The sequence below is a fragment of the Pyrgilauda ruficollis genome, unplaced genomic scaffold, assembly GCF_017590135.1.
Source record: "Pyrgilauda ruficollis isolate IOZ18807 unplaced genomic scaffold, ASM1759013v1 scaffold6, whole genome shotgun sequence".
Lineage (NCBI taxonomy): Eukaryota > Metazoa > Chordata > Aves > Passeriformes > Passeridae > Pyrgilauda > Pyrgilauda ruficollis.
The window spans coordinates 3,272,372-3,294,853 of record NW_024527710.1 but is presented as its reverse complement, the minus strand read 5'-3'; the positions used below and the strand labels follow the sequence as shown (position 1 = coordinate 3,294,853).

At 38.6% G+C, this 22,482-nt stretch overlaps 1 protein-coding gene across 2 annotated transcripts in view; it reads right to left on the bottom strand.

Moving 5' to 3' along the window:
• The window catches only part of TGFBR3 (transforming growth factor beta receptor 3), a 115,104-nt gene that overhangs the window by 89,681 nt on the left and 2,941 nt on the right, over nt 1-22,482 (bottom strand). For both annotated transcript variants that reach the window (XM_041483125.1, XM_041483126.1), the window contains exon 2: nt 11,775-11,947. In XM_041483125.1, the coding sequence (XP_041339059.1) occupies nt 11,775-11,832 (58 nt within the window). In that variant the 5' untranslated portion in view covers nt 11,833-11,947. The remainder of the gene's footprint in view (nt 1-11,774; nt 11,948-22,482) is intronic.

The window sequence follows — 22,482 nt, the reverse complement described above, 5'->3', positions numbered from 1 at the left end:
TGTTATGGGTAGAGTTACATGAACAAAAAAAAAGTGATTCTGTCAGCTTTTTCGTGTACTTTTGGGTAAGGATGTATAGCTGTGCCAGTAAACCAAATAGTTTTGTTGCCATATATTCCAATTCTGACAGGCTGTTTTACATTGTGGTTGTGTCCGACTGTGCCACCAGGTGAGCCACAGATCAAGTTACTTAAAATACTTGAACAATACTTCAATGCTCTCCTTCTATAAGAGGAAACTCATTTTTGACCTAGTACAAACATGACCTGCTGCAACAAAGGGAGGCTCCACTACCCCTGCCACACACTTCCAAGGGTCCCTTATTTGCTCTAGCAATCATGATGGTTCAGAGGAAACCAGCCACTTCTAGGACTTCAAAAGCTCTCATGTAATCACACAGGAACCCAGCTGAAACTTATTCTTCCCATCAGTGGATCAGTAGTTTGAATTCATTGAATGGAATGGAAGTTAACAGCCATGCTTTCACTAACACCTCATGAGATCTGTGCTAATTTACTGGCCATCCAACGCAGAAGCAGGCTTAACCTTACACTGCACAAGGCAAGTTATTTGGTGAAGCGAAAGCCTGAGTGTATCCTGCTGTAGAAAAGCTACCACCCCCTACTGACCAACCAAAGCACGGTATCAACACTTTCTAACTGCATACAAACAGCTGGGTAACAAACAGCCCCACTCCCTGCCCCAGCACAGCACAGACCTGACTCGTGACAAGACAGAGCCCAGGCAGAGCAGTTGACAGTCCCACCGCTCACAGCCCTACCACCAGGGCCACAAGTTTGGCTGGAAAAGAACCAAGTTCTTGTGGAGTATAAACAACCTTTTCTCTGGATAACAAGGCTACAGTAACAAATTAAATATATTCAGAAATATAGAACAGAAGTATTCTCTTATCTACTGTTTTTTAATTGTGCTTACTATTAACTATTAACCGTATAGTTAATCCCTTTGGACAGTTCACTGCAGTTTTCATTCACTGCAAATGCAGAGAGACCCCGTATGTCACCCGCTACACACTGTTCAGCCATTGTATGAAAAAAATGTTTATCTTTAAAGCTTCCAATGTAACGGCACTGTTGTATTTGAATGTTTGAGATCATCCAGGATATTACAAAGATGCTTGTTTAAAAAGTCTCTTCCAGCTGTTCTATGTATATATTAGGAACATTACAAAGGCATCAAATGCTCATTAGTGATGAGATCATCCTAACTAAAAAAAAAAACATACTAATACACATCTTGGATACAAACAATTACAGTGAGATATTGAACACAGGAGGAAGAACATAGCCTCAAGTAAAGAGGGGAGCAGAGAGCATCACACTCATTGCAGGGTCCCACTGAAAGTGAGCAATAGCATGATTTCCCTACACTGGCACAATAGCCCTTGCACAGCAGGTCCTCAGCAAATCCCTCTCCAACTCCACCAGTCATGGCCTAGTTAACAACATAGCGCAGAGGACCTAACAAGAAGCTGCTCCGAAGAAAAAGCAAACAAACCCATGTGTCGCCAATGGAGAAGGCAGGCCAAAAGTCTTCAGACCAGAACACAAGTTTTGTTATCACTTCAGGACATGAACCCTAGGATTAAATACACTAAGAAAGAGGACCTGTGCTACACCATCTTCAAATTTCTGCCATTAAATCATCCTAGAGACATAGTGCTACACAACTGTATCAGGATCAGACACCTACTGACTGGTTTAGAATGGGATTAAAGGGAAGAAGACACAGCGACTCTGCAGAAAGTTATGGTCTCAATGTGAACCTGTTATGTCTGCAGCACTTGTAGCCCACCAAGCAGCAAACTGAATCCTCAAAGAAGCATTTCAGCAAGAGATGGCACCAGGGAGCACAGGGACACCAGTATACAGCCTGGTTCCTTCCAAAAATTAAAGGAAAGCAACTAGAACAAGATGACAACACAGTTATCAGAACTGAATCAACTTAATTAGTTCAGTCAACTAGTACCAAAATGCTGATTGCTCCAATTAAATTACTTCAGTCCACTAAGCCAAAAAGGCACTGATTCATTGCTCAAAAATCCTCCTGGGTAAATCCTGATTTCACTCCACTTTTTCTTTGAGCAATCTTGTCAAATCATAGACAGTTACATGAATGCTTGACCTACAAAACCATCTCAAGTGCATTATTATTTCTCTGGAGAAAGAGGGAAGATACATTTTAGGACTCTTCAAGCAAGGAAGAAAAACCAAAGGAGTTCTTTGTTAGTAACTTTCACTTGAAATGTTTTTGACAATATTTTTGGTTAATCCTTTACTTAGTGCTTGTGCAATTTTGAAACAAACAGAAGAATAAGCTGGTTTGGTTTTCTCCACATACAAGACTTTAACAACACCATTAAGCAGTTCAATACTCAGAACTGTTTCACTAGAATTCTTTTCTCCTGAATCACATCAATAAAGTTGAAGTTCAGTCTAGTATTTATAAGAGATGACTTATAGGCTTCTTGCTACAAACGTACTTTCGAGATCCAGTAAATGTATCAGACACCTAGAATTATGGAACTTTTTTTTTTAAACTGCTTTACTCAAAATCAACCATCACACAGTCTTAAACATTATTTTATCTTGGGCATGAAATTGCTGAAAAAAACTCTAGCTTTGTTAATTTCAAAACAGAAAAAAATATTTCAAGAGACACAACTAATATAACCAGATCTTTTTAGGGTTGCTTTTATTTTTCTGTTACTGGCATGAACCATTCCTTTCTGAAATGTCCATTCTGACATTTCAGTTCCTTTTTTTTTCTTGGTAAAGAAACCATTACTGAAGTCAGATAACCGGCCTTTTCGCAGGAGGCACTGCAGAAGCATTTGTCAAGTATTACAATCAAGACAATTGTAATCTTCAGAAAAACCTCAGAGACCTTCCTACGATGCATACCTGAGCTCTCTTACTTCCCTCTGTGATGGTAAGTGTGATCACAGAGATCAAACATTAGCACTGGGAGAATGAAAATGAATGCAGTCAACAATATGGCCATGGGCACTATTTTAGCAAGAAAAAATAACTACTACTGGCCTACTTCCAAAAAGCAACTGAGACAAGTAATTTTCAAAGTAATCTCTGAACAGTTTTCTTGCCAATTTATTCAAATACCTATTACTTTTTCAGCTTGAAGGTGAAAATATCCCACAGAAAAATTAATTACTGCTTTGAATTCATAAGTGCTATAAAAGAAAATTTTGCCGGACTGACATGACATTTCAAAGCAGAAGATGCAGAAATCTGGCCACTTTTACAAATTATATAGTTATTATATAGTCCAGAGTCAAAGTCTACCCTAATGCAGGAAACTGAAGCCACACATTAACTTGTATCATGTTGCTCAAACCCTGCAGGGGATTTAATGCAGTTCTACCTGCTGTTGTAAGTTGTCTCCCAATGATGCAAGAAAAGAGTCATATTTCACTTGAAAATTATTTTTGGTACAGTCTCAGATTTCCCACTTCCATGCTTCGGTGTGACTGATTCTACTTCCTGCAAATATGGTGATTTTTTAATTTTTTTTTAATAATGATGGCAGGCAGAGTAAAATAAGTAATGAGTAAAATAAGTAACTCAATGAGTTAAGACACTTCTCAGAACATCATACTTTACCTATGACTTGCCAAAACATCAACCACCTTGATCCTTATCAGAGATCACAACAAACCTCTGCAGCTCAGCATCCATGAGTCTAAAAACAAGCAAAATTGGCAAAAAGTCTGGCAGTACATTTAATAAAACTTTTGCTATTTTCATACCTCCAAAAAAGGTAGGTGATGGTTTTGAAGAATTACTAAGATACCAGCAGTTAGCAACACTGTGATCCATGTGACTTGAAAGTGATTACATTGGCTCTTCAAACAGGCCTGCACAGACAATGCCAGGGTTGAACACATCCATTTTACATATCAAGTAACCAAGACTGAGAGATGAAATAACTCGTGGGGAGATCACAGAGAGCATCACAAATCCAGATGCAAGCCTTGGATGTTTCAGTCAAAAGCAGAGGCCCATAGATTAGCCCTTTGCACCTAACTCGGCTATGGCCATCGGGCACAGGGACTGCACAAGAACAGGCCCAGCTGCTGCTCCAGCATCCCTGTGCTCTCCTTCTGGAGTCCCTGCTCATGGCTCAGCCACAGCTGGAAGGAACTGCTCTGACAGCCCATAACTCACTCCACCCTCTCCCAAAGGTCCTTCAGACAGACATTTACATTCAGTCACCACAGAGATGAACACGCACATCACGTCACAGGGGCTGCCGTGCTTGGCTGCATCAAGAGGGCACATCACTCCACGGGCAGGAGAAGACTCCACCATGGTCCTCAGACACAGCAGCACCTGCCCAGCCCTGCTTTTATGCTTTATGTCCAGCTTTTATGCTGCAGAGAAGATGTTTCCCTGGAGTCCCATTTGGACTAAACACACACACGCACCAATACATAAAATGTGTGACCACTGCTTTTAAAGTTCTTAATATTCTAGAAATTTCCTTAAAACAACTCCAAATTTGCAAACTGAACTATGCTAAGCTACTTCAGTAATAGCTACATTTTCAAATAACCTTTTCACCTTTATCCACTTCCATACAATTCCTGGAGGTTAAAGAATCACCAAGGCATTATGACACTAAGTGCCCCTCCCTTATTTTTACATATTAAGGAAAGGCATACATTCTTGTGATGGAAAAAATTCATTTTGACATAGTAGCTAGAATCAAAATAACTTGAGGAGCATCTCTAGTAAGACATATGTATTACTGCTCCATTCAAAATAAAAATGTAAATAAAGAAAAATATTTACTCCAAAATACATTGTATCCATCATCCTTTCTAGACACAAGGCAGATTTGGTGATCAAGGAAATGAAGAAAAAGTAAAGAGGAAAATGAGGGAAAATAACCATAAAAATAAATTCTTCACTCACTCTTGGCTTCAAGTGTTAAAGAAAACAACAGAAAAACCCACCACCAAAACACCAAAGCTGCTTCAGATGAAAACAAACTTTATGCTGAAGAAATAAAACAGCAACAAACCTTACATACATTTCCATCACCCAGCCCCAAATTCCTTTATTTGTTACTTCTTCACTGCACTGCTTCAATAATGAGAGTAAATGACATTTTCAGTTAGTTATTTCCATCCCTGACAGGTAAAATCCCTTTTTTATTAAATGCCTATTAATAAGTCTTATAATATGGAAGCTGCCAAAAAAAGGAACAATAGCTCCATCTTTTTATAAAGTACACTTATCAAGAAAAGCACATTGTGCTTAAAGCAGCTGCACTTCATGGCATTACTAAAAACCTTTGCTTTTGTCACCTGGGGTCAAAATTTATCTTTGGTGAAATTCCATTGATTTAAAATAAGTTCACACCAAAGAAGAACTCAACTCAGTGCCTTCAGGTAATGAAACATGGTACAATCTTTGTGCTAAATATATTTTTTCTTCACTCCAAATTCATCTCTCCTATGACTTACAGCCTAAGAGACTTCAGTTCTTTTTAGCATTAGCTACAGAGGATTAAATTATTTCTCTTTCTTGAAAAGGCATGTATCTGGTCCCTATATTTTCTCTACACTATAACATCACTGGCAGTAAAATAATGGCATTGAATCATACAAGCATGCTTCAGTGGAAGGAGCTTATAAAAGAAACAGATTTCCAGAAATTCAGTATAATTTTCATGTGAAAATAGCAATTGTTTTTCTAATAGCAGGTGCTTCACTTCTTGTTGAGACACCCCAGAACCACATTTGGGAATGCTGGGTGTGGGGTTCTATAGCATGTGAAGTCTAATATTTAGTTAACTAAATATGCCTTTTCCACTTCTTTTATTAATTAAAAGGATTGAGGGTTCATGTTATTTATAAGACAAATGACAGATGGAAAAGCTAAGAAAGAGTTAATAAGGGCCTGAAATAAGAAAGGATATTAAAAGATCTACAAGCAAAACCTCAAATCCCAATTCCCTTCAGAAAACAAAAGAATTATTTTCAGCAAAGTATTTATAAAATAATTATGTGAAGCTTAGAACTTGTTAAAGACAAGTTTCTCTTAAAAAAAAAAAGAAAAACTTGAATAAATTATCTTACAAAAACAAGGATTAATGCCATCCCCATTCAGTGCCATAAAATTTTCCTCAAAAGTACTTTTCATCAGTGGAGTACCTCCCTCCAGAGACCCTCAGTAACGCCATTTGCCTGCACATACGCAATTCCAGCGCTGCATTATGGGCTGCATATTTCTTAGGACTCCTTTGGCATCGCCCAGAGTCAGTTTTAATCAAAGAACCAGATATTTGTGTTTAGTGATAAATGCTCAGGTTCAGCAAACACTTGGATATACACTCAGCTGTTCTGCTGAATCAGGACCCACAATCCCACATCCTACTGCTCCACATGGGTGCAGAATTGTGCAGAATTCTGCTGAAATTCAACTGCTTTTAGCTTGAGAGCCTTGCTGATACAGGAAAAATGAAGTCTGCTCAGTTCAAGCCATTCCAAGTCTGTGATACAATTACCTCTTTGAAAATACATAACCCTTCTCTGTATCCTGACTCTTTAAATTCTTCAGAATTTTTGTGTGGGTTTGGAAGATAAAAAAACCACTATTTATGCATAAAGCACATAGAAATGGCACAGGGTTTGATACAATTCAGTTGCTGAAAGACAGATGAACAGATTAAAAAAGTAATTTACAAAGGAATAGATCATTATGCAGCACGAGAATGCTGAAGAAACTTAAATCAGGGGACACACAGATTTAGTCTAGCTTCCCCATTTTAATCAGTCTTTGTATTTAAAGTGTTCACTTAAAATAATTTACTGCTTGAAAGGTATTATGTTTTGTGTGAAATGAAAATTAACTCTATTAATATTTTGGCATCTCAAAGTTATGTCACAGACCTCACTGACACGAAGTTAGGAATTCATCATTTGATTCCCTATCAGATAAATATGTGATATTAATACATTTCAAATCACCATCAGGGTGATGAAGGAATAAAAAAATTAGAACAATTTCCCCTTTTAATAGGCAGTTACTGGTTTCTCAATAGTATTTCTCAGAACTGAGAGCATGTTAGCCTCCCCTGAAGAGCATGGGCATTCCCTTGCAGCCCCTGCAGGAGGGCTTGCAGCCTTTCTGACATGGCACAGCACACAAACCAGCCCTTTGCTCCTCTAATTCTCTGAGACTGCAAATCTTCACATGTTCTGAGTGCTGGTTCATTTCATCCTCAAAAGTCTGAACACCCAGACCATAAACGGATAGGAATAGGTGATTTTACAAGGGAGGCGAAGTCAGCTGATTATGAAAAAGATGTGAAGGGAAAGAGCAGCAGAGAGTGAAATCTTCATCCATTCAAAAGCTGCAACCAGCCTGTGCTTTACTTCAGTCCTAGGAATTCAAGATCCAGCCTCTGTCCCTTGGTACTCATCCTCTAAACACAATTTAAACAAACAATAAACAAACAAAAACTCCACACTTCTGGCAACAAATACTTTTGGGAAAAAATAATTAGTCTAATTACATCTGGGAAATACCCAGCAAACACTGTTTAAAATAGAAGCAAATTTGTGTGAGTATTAATTTCTACTTTTTTTTTTTTTTTTTTTTTAAAGATAATGTCCTTCACCTTCCAGTGGAAGGTTTTTCTACTGCGCTTTGAAGAATCATATATTGCTTTTGGAAACACAATGTTCAAGGTCAGGGGAAGTTCACCTTTAAAAAAAAGAAAAAGTAGATGTCATGACAAGGCCTGTTTCTTCCTGTTGTTCTGCTTATTAACATGGCACCCATCACCATCATATCTGGGGGGCAGATCCAGAAGATACATGAGCTTGCAAGTGAACAGTCTCACTGAAAATGAAGCACACATGCTCTGAACAATATAAGATTCACAGAGGTGTTCATAGAGGGTCTTCATCTGCCTGGCCACAACCACGAAACGCAGTCATAAGGAGAAAGGTGTCTAAAAGTCAAGCACAGGCAGTACTAAATTATCAGGGGGATTGAAGGAAAGTGAACATGGCTCCATGGGCAAATTCCAGTTGGTATCAGGTGCCACAGCTGCACTGCATTCTCAGCAGCAGGAATGATTTGCACCAACGGAGGATCTACCCCAGAGACTGCAATGAGAACCTTTGGCCACTGTAAATCCATAGGCTGTATCACCCTTCTGTCTTCTTTCTGCTGAACAGTAATGTATGATAGAAAAAAAACAACAGAAAAAATAGAACTTGAAATTAAAAATGTTCCCATTCCTTCATGGAAGGACCTGTTGAAGGTTTGGCCCTCAAGGTCTAGAGCAGGTACGTATTTCAGCTGTCCTCTAAGACATTTTATTAAGACATGCATCACGTACCCAGCTGCACTAATTTGCCAGCAAGCAAAATAAATATGTTCTAGCCTTTGATTTAAGCCACATTAGGACAGAATATTTTTGCTCCAAGATTACAAAGCCAGACTAATTTAAGAGGTCATCCAAGGCCTGGATAACTGTGTGTAGCTCTGAGTGTGTGCAGCTCCTACTGCAGGTTGCCAGACCTTAATTTAATCCCACTTCAAAAACTTAATTCCTTCAGTCGGGTAGATAGCTTGCCAGAAGTTTTTCTCTCCATCCTGCCTTGGACTTTCCATGAAGGAGAAAAATCTCAGAGTAATCAAGGTTTTCTATGCAGTCTTTTTCTGCCCAATTAAAACTTTATAAATAAAAGCTTACAAGAAATTCACGTACAAGATGAAAGCAAATCAAATTCAGATAAGCATTTCGCTACATACATCCAAGTAATATGAAGAGGTAGAAAAACAGGCAAATATTCTTTGAATATTTATATAGACTACATTCAATGCAGTTAGTGAGGTGTAATCTTTAAACTATTAGCTTGAAAAACATGCAGGTCTGTGACTCATCTTTGACCATGCATTTCTGTGCATCATGTTGTGTAACTCCAGGGTTTTGGGGTTTTTTTTTATATCGTTAACACACTAGTACCTTCAAGAGCAAGAGTGGAAAAAAAGAAACCAAGCATGGATTTTGTCTAGAAGCTCACTTACACCTGAAAATAGAAGAATGCTGAAGCTATTATAATGTCAGCAAAAACCCCCGCAATAAACAGTAGCAGCAGTTTCAGTGTAGGACTGGCAAACAAAAGAAAGGTGTGCTCTGCTGCAGCAGCCTCACTTCTTCAGAAACAAAGAGCAAGCTGGAGAAAGGCTCAAATGTAAAAAAATCAATACCCTAGGGAGGTGGCATGCTGCCCCCTGTCTCCCCCAGGCTCCACCACAAGTCAGGGATTTTATTTATACTTCTTAACTTTATTTAGACTTCTAGTTTTATTTATACTAGTACATTTGTGGTTCAAGACTGAAAAAGCACGGGTTCAGTACGCTGGCAATGACGTGCCACGCCTGCAGTGCCCTGGCCATCACACTGACCAGAGCCCAGGGGCCACTGCCAGCTTTTCACACAACTGGAACACTGTTTGCTCCCACCTGTTCTTCACCTAGAGCCACAAACTCCCTGCATTTAAAGCATAACTGTTTGCATTAAAAGGACTCAAAATCTCAAGTTGCAAAAGCTCTATCTAAGTAACCTTCCGCAGTTTTAATTACATCTGCCTGACACCTCTTCCCTCTTCATCACAGACCATCAGTTCTTGCTCTTATCTCACTGTACTCATTCTACTCTGTTAAGGACATTATCTAGTTGTTCTCATTAAGAATTTATTGAAAAAATTAAAAAGCATGGAAGAAAACCAAAATATACAGGCAGACATAGCCAGAAACCACAAAGACAGTGCTTCCTCACCTTCCCCTAACAAACTGTGATCCTTCCTACTCCCCTCAGTTTACTTCTTCCCATGCAGATAGAAGAAAAATCAGTCTCCAAGAAAGAAAGAATTTGAAACTAGCCTTCCTCCAAGCAGGGTGCCGGTCTAGACTTCCAGAGGTCCCTTCCAGCCAAAATAATTCTGTCACTCTACTTATGAATAAGCATCTGATTGAATCCAAAGCTTTTTAAGAGTTTGTTTCAAGAATATCTGCCAGAGGAAAACACAGAGATGGGGAGTAAAACCAAAAAAACCACAACAAATTTCAAGACAGACACGTTACATTTTCTGAACACTGAATAACTTTCTAATAGTAGTACTGTTTGATTGCACTTTTAAATCAGTGGGTTTTAACTAAAGCTGGCATTAAGAGGTAAGCTGACTTGATAGGAAGCATTCTCCTCAGCAGCAAAACAGAATTATTATTGTGATAAATTAAAAAAGCTTTTCTTTTCTGCACTGGCCCCTCCTTTCAAAGGAGATTTTTACACATCTAGAATGATACAGATTTGCTCCAAGTAATGGCTCTTGTCAGCCAAGAGCAGCATTGACGTCCTCAGCTCGAGCTGCAGACACACTCAGACACACCCTGCATTGCTGGAAGTCTGTCTGTAATGAAGCTATTGCAAAATGTCAGCATCACGTACTATTAAACAATCAAAGTTACTCGTGTTGGATGGATGCCTTCAAGGAGGTCAAACCCAGAGAAAGTCCCACAAGGCTTGAGGGCTTGAAATAACATAATTTTCCATGCTGAAGATGAAATGAAGCCAAATTGTAACACATTTAATTGTTTAGCCCGGTCTCTTCCAAAGCTGGTCATCTTTTCCACAGTGAGGACATCTCAGATTTAAGCAAGCCATCTGTCCACTGTCTACTTTTCCCACTGTCTCATTTTGACTGACTGTACATCCACTTGGCCTCTTCTCCTAAGACCCACGCTGTACACAAGCTGGACACATAAGAGGCTTCCCCTTGCAACCACAGAAAGAACTTTGACAAACAAACATTCTGAGTAGAATCACTTCAGTGCTTGAAGAAACTACAGAATAAACTAGGTACTTGAACTCCACAGATCTTTCTTTTCTCTGTCACAAGTTATTGCAACATACTGTTTTAAGAATCCCCAGCTAGGCCAAAATGTGGGACAGGAACAATCCCCTTAAATGGCAATGCATGTTCCTAACCTAAAAGGTCTCCATTGACACAGACAACTGTTATTAAAAGGCTTTTGCCATCATCACTAATGGCTGACTGCAAGTCAGGTTAGACAACTGTCAGGAATGACCAAGGTGAGGTTTATCCCAATAAGGCAGGAAGGATGGACAGACTCAGTGACCTATTATGAACCTTTCTGGGATTCTGTCTGACATATTTTTTATAATTTAATTCCAGATTATAGGTCTTGGAGGCAGCATGGAGCTGAGCAGGTACACCCTTTCAGCCCAGCTCTGTAGAGAGAGACTCTAGCAGCCTCAGCTTCACCAGCCCAACCCTGCACCTGGGAAAATAAATCCAGCCTCTTGGCAGAGCCAATAGCTGATCATGCTGAAGGAGCTACACTACTTCCACTCCCAAAGGCTTCCATATCAACCCTCTCCTTTATAATACATGTGCACCATGCCATTATTAAAAATAAATAGGTAAATAACCTAAATAATTTACATTACTACTTCAGTTCTTAAATTATTTTAAAGGTGAACATAGATGCAAGAAAACATTCTTATAGGAACAGCACTGTTTCTCACATCATGTATGATGCAATTATGATCACAATAGTTTTACAGAAAACCTAGACATAAACTTTAGCTGACCTACTTTCTTCAGCATAAAAAAGTATTTCTGATCAACAATTCTAAATATGTGCATCCAGTTACACTGAATGCATGATTTGCATAATACCACCTACCTGCAGCTGCAAAGCACAAAACCATCAAAGCAAACACTGAAGTCACACAACTTGACATTTTTGTAAATGCTGTATCTTCTCAAATCAACTTGCTTTGTGGCTCCTCATGTAGATTTACTTTCTTTGAAATTTGTGGTGAGCTTTGAAATCAGATCTTCTGGACTTTTACTTGCCTACAGAAAGAAATAAAAACAAACATTAATACAAATACAACTTACAGAAATACTGTCAGATATTTAAAATCATCTCTCTTGTAAGAAGAGAAACAGAACTCTCTCTTAGAGGTCTAGTAGGGGAGTGCATTTTATATTGTCAGATACCCTAGGTACCAATAACCTAGTACACTTCCCCCTGTATTTCAGTATTTCTTCGCAGATGTTACTCCCTTATATTATACATTGTGCAAGTTAGGATCTGCCTGGAAGTGAGGCCCCAGAGTCCTCTCTATCAGCTAATACCGAAGTCCCACTGAAGCCTGCCAACGGTACTCACACCCTCAGACATGTTTATTTTAAGTAATCAGACTTTCTCTGCTGCATATAAACATTTGTTTGCTCAGTTATCTGCTGCTACCTTTATTATAGCATGGAGAAACGTTTCACATGTGCTCTAGCTGGTTGATGGGTAACTCAATAAATTTAACTCATCATTTCTCAGTATGACAAACTCTGAAAACTTTTCAATGTTACTTGACACTAAACATAAACATAAAACTGTTCAGAATCTTTATTTTAAGAGACTTTGAGACATGCTATACCAGGTCAGTTAAACAACTCTAGTATGCTATGCTAATAAATGACAATACAGCTGATGCCTGTAAGCCTCACAAACATTGAAAATTCTGACCCCAGAATGCATGCTGCAGATTTTGGAGGGGAAACGCTCCAGATCCACAATATCCTCTTCCACTTCTTTTTTTTTTTTTTTTTTTTTTTTTTATTCTATTCACAGTTATCTAGAGGTCTAGATTAAGATGACAAACCAGGAAGGTAAAGAACTGGAATGTTGGTATTGTGCCTTTGGGAGCAGATGACAGATGGCACCTTGGCAACCACTAACACTCATCATAAAGTATTGCAAGAAATTACAAACCCCCATCATGGGACTAAGTGATAGCAAAATGCTGAGTCAGGATCATGTGGCAACATGAATATCATTTAAAAAGTTCTTGCTGACATTAAAATGGAATGAAGTACAAGGATAAAAGGCCAGATTCTGTTACATAGTGCATGCCATAGTGTGCACCAGCAGAAGCCTACTCAACCAAACCCTGCACCTAGACCAGCACCCCTGGGGCTCTGAGGAAACTCGAGAAACTCCTCAGCACTCTTTCTGCACAGGTTATTTGGTGTGGACGGCACTGCCCGGTGTGCACAGAGCTGCATCTACACTCCTGAAAGGGCTGCTGGGGCCCAAGGCCAGAACTCCAGCCTCCTGCAGATCCCTCACTCAGCACCCAGCTCCTGGAACCTCCAAGTGGTGTTGGCAGTGCCCCAGATCCCACCGGGAGGTGGGGGGGAACAGGAGCAGCTCCGCAGGCTGCTGGGAACACCAGACACACACTCCTGCAGGACAGCAGCATATGGGGAGAGCAAGGAGCTGACTATCTGTCACAACATCGGGATTCATGCAAGTCCTTTTCAAGTGTCCCATGTAAAAAGCACTTTTGGCAAAATGGCAAGAGATGACAAATATTGAGCATTATTTGGGAAGTCAAATATAAATTGGAAAAATTTGCTTCTCTTTCTCGAGATGAAAAGAAACCAAACTCTACCTGTGGTAGTATTTGGTTGCTTGTTCAATTTTTAAATGCTGCCGTAAAGAAAAATTATCAAATAGAGCAAATGATGAGGTTTCTAGTCAGTGTTATCTATAGAAGACCATAATAATGTTCTGCAAGATGTCATATGTGCAAACAGGCAATGAAGAAGCATTCTGAAACTCAAGTTACTGATGTACAGCCATTTTACCACCACCAACAAACACAAGAGAAACAGGAAAAGAAGTAACTACAGCACATATGCTAAAGAAAGAAGAAAAGAAAACCAAATAAGAAAACCCAAGATATAACTTAGATCACTGTCACATCTGCATAAGCCTCTCATTCCTCAGTGACAGTTTTATAAGGCACCGAGTTGTGTAGAAACAGGGAGCACAGGGAAAGAACTGGAGAATCCCATTAGAATCCCATTCTGACCTGAGCATCTAAATATGTTACAATGTCAAGCTGCAATTCAACCTGAATGAAAGTCCTTTTGAAAAATGGATTTAAAAGGCAAAGAGAACACATACACATTTCCATCTGTAGGAGTGGTTTGATTCCTACCACAACCCACTGACCAATAACATTTCCAAGGTATAATTCAGAGCTGCCAGTATATGATTGAAAAGCCCTAAACTTCTACCCTGATTCTGCCAGTTCATGAAGGGTGAATAATGAAGACTTAAATGAAAATTTGGAAGAGCTTTCTGAAGAGTGAGCTCACTTGCTTGAAGACATACACACAAACTTAAAATGGAGGACAAATACCAAACAACATGAAAAGGCGACAAACTGACAGTGAGTTTCATGAATTTAGGATGAATGATACCCAAACTGTCAACTCCACAGCTGCAATTTAAGTCAAAAGACAGACAAAACTGCTACTAATAACTCTTTTAAGACTAAACGTAAAAAGCAGGCAATTTGTCAATATCTTACAAAATCTGATCATGTGTGGTCAGAATCAGCTACTAAGCTACTATTTAATGACCATCTGACAGTACCAAACAAACCAACCAACAACAACAAAAAAAAAGTGAGAAAATTAAGCTGTGGTGTAAAATCTGCCAGATTTTGCTTCAGTGTGAGACCTGCTGTCACTAGAAAAAAATGTTAAACCTGCAAACTAGGAAAAGTAGGAAAAGCCAGTCCACAAAATAGGAAGATATTTCCCTTGAAATAAGAGAAGAAAGTGTGCAAAGGGATAAGGAACCTAAACTATTTACCCAAGAAGTAAACACAACTGCTATCCAACTTGACATTCAGAAGAAATTTCCAAGAGATTCATCTTTTCCTTTGGGGTATATCTGGGTGGCTATTTTTGTAAATGAGATCACAAAAGGGCATATTAGAAGTATAACCAAAATATCCTGATGTGGAAGAGAAAGAGAAGAAGACATGAGAGTTTTGGGTTTATTAAATATGTTTTCATGTCAATGCTTTTTACTAGAACAAGCTGCAAGGAAGGCTGGCAAAAGAGAGCATCTGAATCAAAACCATTGAAGACTATGGGGTCATTTTCACTGAAATCTGCTGTTGTAAAGGCCACTAGTCCTGGTAAAAGTGAGGGTCTAAAAAGCACAAAGACCCTGTTTTGTTGAGAAATATATATCTGAAGATCAAATCAGGAATACGTGCTGCTGGGAACATCAGGAAGAACCTGACTGCTACTAGCTTTTACTAGGTTTGAAAGAAGACTGGGGAAATGGAAGGGGAGGAAACACATTTTGAAGTACATAAGGACAAGCAGAGGAGAAAGCATGAGGATTTAATTTGGTTTCAACTAGGAGCCTCTGATGCCCGTGAGAATTTCAATGCATAAGGCTTAGCTAGAACCCAGTGAAAAGCATGATGCTTTTGAAAGATACCAAAGCACTGACTGGTAGGACAGATCTCATTGCTATGCTAAACTAGAGGACAACAAATTCAGTGGTACTTAAAGCAATCTACATTTGCTAGAGCCAGCAGCAGAGGAAACACAAATCACTTGATTGCACTACTGTTTTCTCTCTGCCTTTCACCTACATAAATAGTTTTCTTTGTAAAAATCTGCTGCTCATCTTCCTCAGAATTTCAGTCATTGGATTTTTTAAAGCTAGCTTTTGAACTAAAAAGTCATCTTTAGTACTACAACAACATGGAAGAATTCACAGGCTAGAAGCATGATGCTTACTCTTTAAACAAACCAATGGATCCCTAGATCTCTACGGATTTTCCTACAGATTTTCCAGTTCTTACTGACAGGCACTCCCAGACCATAAAGCTCTGTGGTCTATGGATGGCTTGTCACTAAGAAATGACATTCTGCACTGTTCTGCCACCAGCAGAAATGTCTCCAACCCCACACTGACCTAATGCTCTTTAGAAAGGGGATGAGACTCTGCTCTAAAGTGCTTGAAGAATTATAGATGAAAATGAACAAGTGTACACCCTTTGTTAGGTTCAGGCTTCAGGACATTTGAGCACCTTTCTACTCAGCCCAATTCTGTACTTCTAGCCAAGTACCTATTATGCAGTAGCATGAAGCTAAGCAGTATCCTTAGCTTCAACTTTTACACTTTTCTTCTCTTGGTAAATTTATTTTTGCTTACTTCTCCAAAGCTTCTCTGCCCAGTCCAACCTGCAGGCAGCCAGAGCCACAGATTCTATGGTGTTTCTGTTTCCTATTAAAGTCTTCTCTACCATAGGAATTTGCCACATTTCTTGCTGAATTGGTATCTTATTGTTTTATTTACCCCTTTTACTTCTGTTCCCTTAAGCCCTTTCCCTAACAGCCACCCATGAAACCATTAATCAGCACCTACCTTTCCCATACAAGTTCTTCCTCTGCCTTAACTCTATCCTTCTAGTTGTCTAAACTTTTCCTTTACTGCCTGAAGAATAACTTCCACTTCCTCTCTGCCTTATCAGCATGGACTCTGGTAATTCCCTCCTCTTTCCACATGTGGTGCCAGAGGTTGCACAGCTCTCTACACCACCGCTAACAAACACTTCTCTACCAGAGCAAGCCAAAATTCCTCCTCCTCTCAAGTCACATCACAAGTCCCAACAAAGTGAATGGGGATGCTTGAGCGAAGCCAGCAGGATCTGTCCCTTTGTGTTGTTTTGCCATAGCAACATGAACCCAAGTTTCTAGGCCATCCAAGGCCGCCTTCACAGCCAAAGCTTTTTCACTTTTTGTTTGCTTGTTTTATGCATGGCAACCATTTCACTTATTTAACCGGTTTTTCTTCCATTTGTCCGAGCTGCTTCCCTGTGTGAATGCATGCATGCCATGTGTAAGTAAATAAGGCAATCATTTGTAATCAAGTACACCCAATCTCAAGTAAAAAAAAATACAAACCTCAAATAGTTAACTATATGAGCAGTTCTATAAACCTAGGAACAGCAGAAGAGCTTATTTATAACCCTACTCCTAATAAAAATGCATTTTTGAATACTTATTAGCTGACATTTTATCATGTCAATTCTGCACAATTTGCACACATGCAGACAGGAAAGCTGATTAACAGGATTAGCAAATATTCGTGTGGAATTGAAAATTTGTCCGTATTTTTAAATGCCTGTATCCAAGGCATATACACAAAGTCCCACAAGTTCATTCAGAACTCAAAATAGTAACTTATTCATAAACTATAAAGGGATAGATTCTGGTTTAGAAACAACAAAGTAGTTTCATTTTCAGGGAATATATGAATAGCAATAAAACTAAAAACCCTGGCATATCATAAAGTCCAGGGAAAAAGTAACTCTGATGTCCTGCAGTTCACATGCTGCTGTGCTTGTAATGGGACATTTCAACAAGTCACAGTTAAAGGCTATGGGAACTGGAAGAGTGCCAAATGAAGATGTTTTATGCCATTTAGTAATGTGCCCCTCTATTCCATGTGATTTTTGTTTTAGCATTTTGTCTATTTATTTTCTTATTAATGTACTACAATGTAGCCTGCCGAATTACAGGAACAAAAATATAAGCAAGTAAGTCCAATAAAAATGTGAAACCATTCCACCTATTTAGTAATAGCGTACTGGAGGAGGATTTTGTTACCTGGTACATATTTTGCCCACAGCTGGAATGACGTCCCAGTGTGGATGGGGGTGTCTATTCTCAGTGTCATTTCATAACCAACTTCCCCTTCAGCTCCACAATTTTCTTTTTTTTTTTTAATCATCTGATTTTATTGCTGTCAATTTAGAGGACACCAGACATTGGAAGTTTCAGATGAAGAATCACTGCATAATACAGCACAAAAGTATGAGACAGCTTACAGAAACAGGACCAAAAAAATCATTCTGTTATATATTCCCAGGACTTCCCTTCCCCCAAACACAGGGAGGTACGCAGCTAAATCTTCCTAGGCTGAGGGCAAGGTTTTGCTTACCAAGTGTAAACAAGAGAATAGTCTCTTAAAGGATCAGGATGCAGGAGGGTTCCAATGTGTGGAAGGGAAGGAAGTGCATTCGGGCATCTTTTAGTGGAAGGAGTACACAAGGCTTCCACAAGGAGTAGACTGGAACAGATTGCTTTTTGACAACAGCAGAAATTCCTAGAGGTTACTGAACCTCTACAGGAGGAAGCACAGATGGCACTGCAGACAGAGTTTAACAAGACCAATACCCCACACGTAATCTGAGTGCCAAATCAGATTTTTTTTTTTTCTTTTATCATGGAGCCCTCAGGCACTTCCTACATCAGGACATCTTCTAAAGGGAGTGGAGAAAGCAAGAGGCAGGGATGCTGTACAGCTCCTGTACCGTAATGGCTCAAACAATCTGCAACCTAATACCAGCTTCAGCTGTGTATTTTCTGTGCAACTCACAGCTACTCTATTCTTTCACGAGAATAGAAGTCATAATAGGACCTCACCTTGGCCACAGCAGCACCCCCTTAACACCTGCCTGGAAAGACAACACTACTTTAGGCATTCTGCTTCCACCTTCTAGTTAGAAGATGGACAAGAAATCTCACTGATCTTACCAGGGAATATCAGCACCACCACTATATGCCATCTTTCTGATACACATTAAGGAAGCAAAAAAGCAGAGATCACTAGAAACATGCATACATAAAAACATGGCAACCCAAGAAATCTCAAATGTACATTTAAATAAAACTCAGGTTCCCAATTAACCAGCAATATCTCACCACAACTAACAAGAACTAAGCTCATGTTTTTTAAATGGGACTTGCTGCTTCTGAGAAGTTTACCCTAAAACAAAAACAATAGAAATAGGAATCTTCACGCTAAGCAAGATCATCATAACTTGCATGAAAAGACATCTCTACAACCTTTCCTTCTCATAGTTAAATTTCTTTGGACTAATTACCAACTTTTTTATTGTTTCTAATTGGAAGCAGAATAGGTTTCCTGGCACTGGACTATCTTACTCTTCACAAACACAGTAGCAGCCAACAACTTCACTCAAATTTAATTTATCTTAAGTTTTACTTGGCTGGGTTTCTAATTGCACACCTAAACTAAACAGATAACAGCTCTAATGTACCTATCAAGGCAGATATAACCCTAGGGAGGGCATCTCTGCGGAATTGAAGCCACAGCAGGATGGAAAGTTACCAACAATTCAGCAAGGTTTCTTCCACACAAGGTAAAAGATTTCAGCAAATTGCTGTTAATGAATGCTTGGCACTGTTATTTTTTTCAAGACTGAAAGACTGAACTGCAAAACCTTAGGACTGCATCTAGAAATATTCTACCTAGAACCTTCCTAACAGGAAAAAAAAACCTAAATTCATCACTGGTGGATTTCAAGTCTTGAAATGACCTTTACACATTCAGAAAAGTAGTTTTGAAACCATGACCTATAAATACCTGAAGCTGTCTGGGTTAATTGTGAAAAAACCCACAAAGAGTATGATGAAAAGCAAGACTACAGCATTAAACAAATTTACTGTATAAGGACGCAATCCTCTTTGGGAAGGGTAAAACAAACAAACAAACAAGATAGTCAGTAAATAAATGAACAGGATTGAAAATCAGTGCTTCTCATTACAGGGGAACTGGATGAGGTGATACAAACCAGCTCTTCTCACTGCCATGGGCCATTAGATACTACAAGAAGTAAATTAACAGGCTGAAATATTAACTACTAGGTATTTTAAAGTTATGCATGCATTATCAGACCCACATTTTGGAAAAAAGCCAAACAGAACAACAAAAGAAGCATGTCTTTTTGTCTCTAGAATAAAGCAACTCTAATAGGCAGGCAGATGAGTAGATTATTTGTTCAGGTTGTTAAACAAGAATGCAAGATAAACACTTACCAAAAGTTAACTGTTCACCACTAAACTTTCAGCTGCACATCTTACAGATAGGAAACTTCTCCCACACAAATAGGGAAGTCTTTAAAGGGACACACAGTTAAAAGGAGGAGTCAAAAGGACTTTGCCTTTGTGTGGGGCTATCTACCCTCTCACTTCCTGTCAAATAAATGGTGTCATTCCATTTGTTGAGCAGAAAAACCCATTCAGGTTGGAGCAAAATTTTTTCATAAAATTTTTTATTTATTTATAAGCACTTCATTGGGGATTTGCTTCAGTCAAAGTACAAATCACTAGCATGTTCCACTCAGAATGAGTGGAGAACACTCCATAAAATCTTTACCATTCAGAATTTCCTTTAATCATTTTACATTAAATGTATAAATGACAACTGTAAAAAAATTTTCGGGCACAGGTACGGGGAGAGGGAAGACCACAACAAATTCCTGTAGTCATATATATATATAATCTGTCAGAAGGAAATTATCATCTATATAATCATCACTGGAGTGAACCATATCACCAGATCTACAAGTATTTAGAAACAGTGGTGATTTTAACTGCTGCAGGGAGGAACTAATCTAGCACAGCACACAAGCTGTACGTACTGGAGGAGTGACTTGGTTCATTAATGCAATAGCTTTATTACAAGAAAAGGCTCTTTTCAAATACTGCAACAGCTGCTTTGGAAAGCAGAACAGAATTTTGTTTCGCTCAAATCATTGTAAAAAACAACGCATCACGTGTGATAAAATACTACCATAGTTCTTAATCACACAGTGTCAAATGCAGCTACAATCTAACAACTTGTCAAATGTAAGGCAAAAGAGGACATATCAGCCTTCAGTCCACCTCCAGCTTCTTGGCAAAGAAATACATGCATTCAGCAAATGTATACTACACAGCAAGCTCACTGGATACTTAGGGATTTTTTTATTGTCCCTGACTCACACAATAAAGTTCACCAATTTGCAACAGAAAATGCCTATGCTTACAAAGGAGAATCAGAGAATAAGTGAATTGCCACTATTCTTCAGAATCACTAACAACAACTCATGTATCACAACCCCTATTGCCTTCTGTGCAGAAAAACAACCTCTACACAGTAGCTCTATAATTAACTTGTTTCAGACCCAAGACCTCTAGATAAACTGTTCTCCTGCAATCTAAGCAGGTCTCTTGCAAGGTCACAACAGAAATTATCTAAAAGAGAGGCCCTTTCCAGCTGACTTCAAAATTTTATAACATCTTATGACAGGAAAGAAGAAAAACAATCTGAATTTTGGCAATTAGTGTACTGAAATTAGAGAGATTATTACAGAGAAGTGCTAAATATAATGCAATTAAATTTGTTAATAATAAGCAGGATGAAGATGAAATTATTGTTTTCACATTTTCCTCAAAACCACTATTCATTTAATTATAGCAACATCAGAAACTAGCATACTTTTCAAGACATAATTATTTGTAAGCAGTACAAATAAACAGTTATTACACTTAAAATGCAATACATGAAATGTTCTCTGCTGAACTCAACAAATATGACTACTTAGATAATAAAGTCATAAAGTTCTTTAAAAACATCTCTTTTGTGATACTTGAAATTAAAATATATGGAATATAAATTAAGTGGCAGCTTTAAAGTCCCTCTTTCTACTGTTTCCAGAGATATCTGGAATCTGGTAAATCTCTTTCATTTTGGCTACCACAGAGTTAATTGTTGCTGTAACAGCAGAAGAAATGCTGCTCTGTTGGAAGAATGCCAGCACATAAAAATGCGAATCCACAGCGATGGATAAAGCAATTCCAACTGCACTACTTCTTGCTAGTACATTTTTATGGCAAAACATGCTTGTATTCATGAAGTGGCTAGAAACTAGCATACCACTGTTAATCACCACAAATAGAAGCTATAGAAGTCACCACATCGCTATAGAAGTAATGCCTATTTATAATACACAAATATTTTGTGGCACTAGATCAAAAGCAATGTGATTGCAAAGATATTTGCAATCTATATCCCAGATAGTATTTTCTGAGATTCACATAAATGGTCCAAGACTTGATAATTCATGTTTTAAATTTTAACACAATATTATTGGCAGTATCAAAGAAAAGAATTGTAAGACAAATTAGGCAAAGATTTACCATTCTTTTCAAAGCACATTAAAGCAGAAATTTCAGTCTGGCTTTACAAAGTACACGCTTTAGCATCTCAGAGAACCAGCTGGAGAGAAAGTTTTGGGATTCCATGAAAACAACAGAAGATCAATATTGCCAATGGAATTTAACATGAACCTTAGTAGCAGGCAACACCATGTAACGCTCTTAGAGAACAATGCATGGCCATTGAAATATGCATATACTTTATATACATTTATCTCTATTTTACATCTCACTGTGCAATTAGTGCCATTCTAGAACCAGAGCTTACATATCTTGCTTTAAACCTGACCTGGGACTGTTCATTTCAGATGAACTCTATGTGTCTGTTCTTGCTCTAACACTTAATGCCGGTGGAATATACAATTGTTATCACTCACAAGCAGCAAATTGGCTACTCTGTAGCAAATGCTCCTTGGCATGTTTTTATCCACCATCAGTGAAAGGTGGCTTAACCCCAAGTAGAAGCAGCAAGATTCTCGCATTTACTGTGGGTAAGAGCC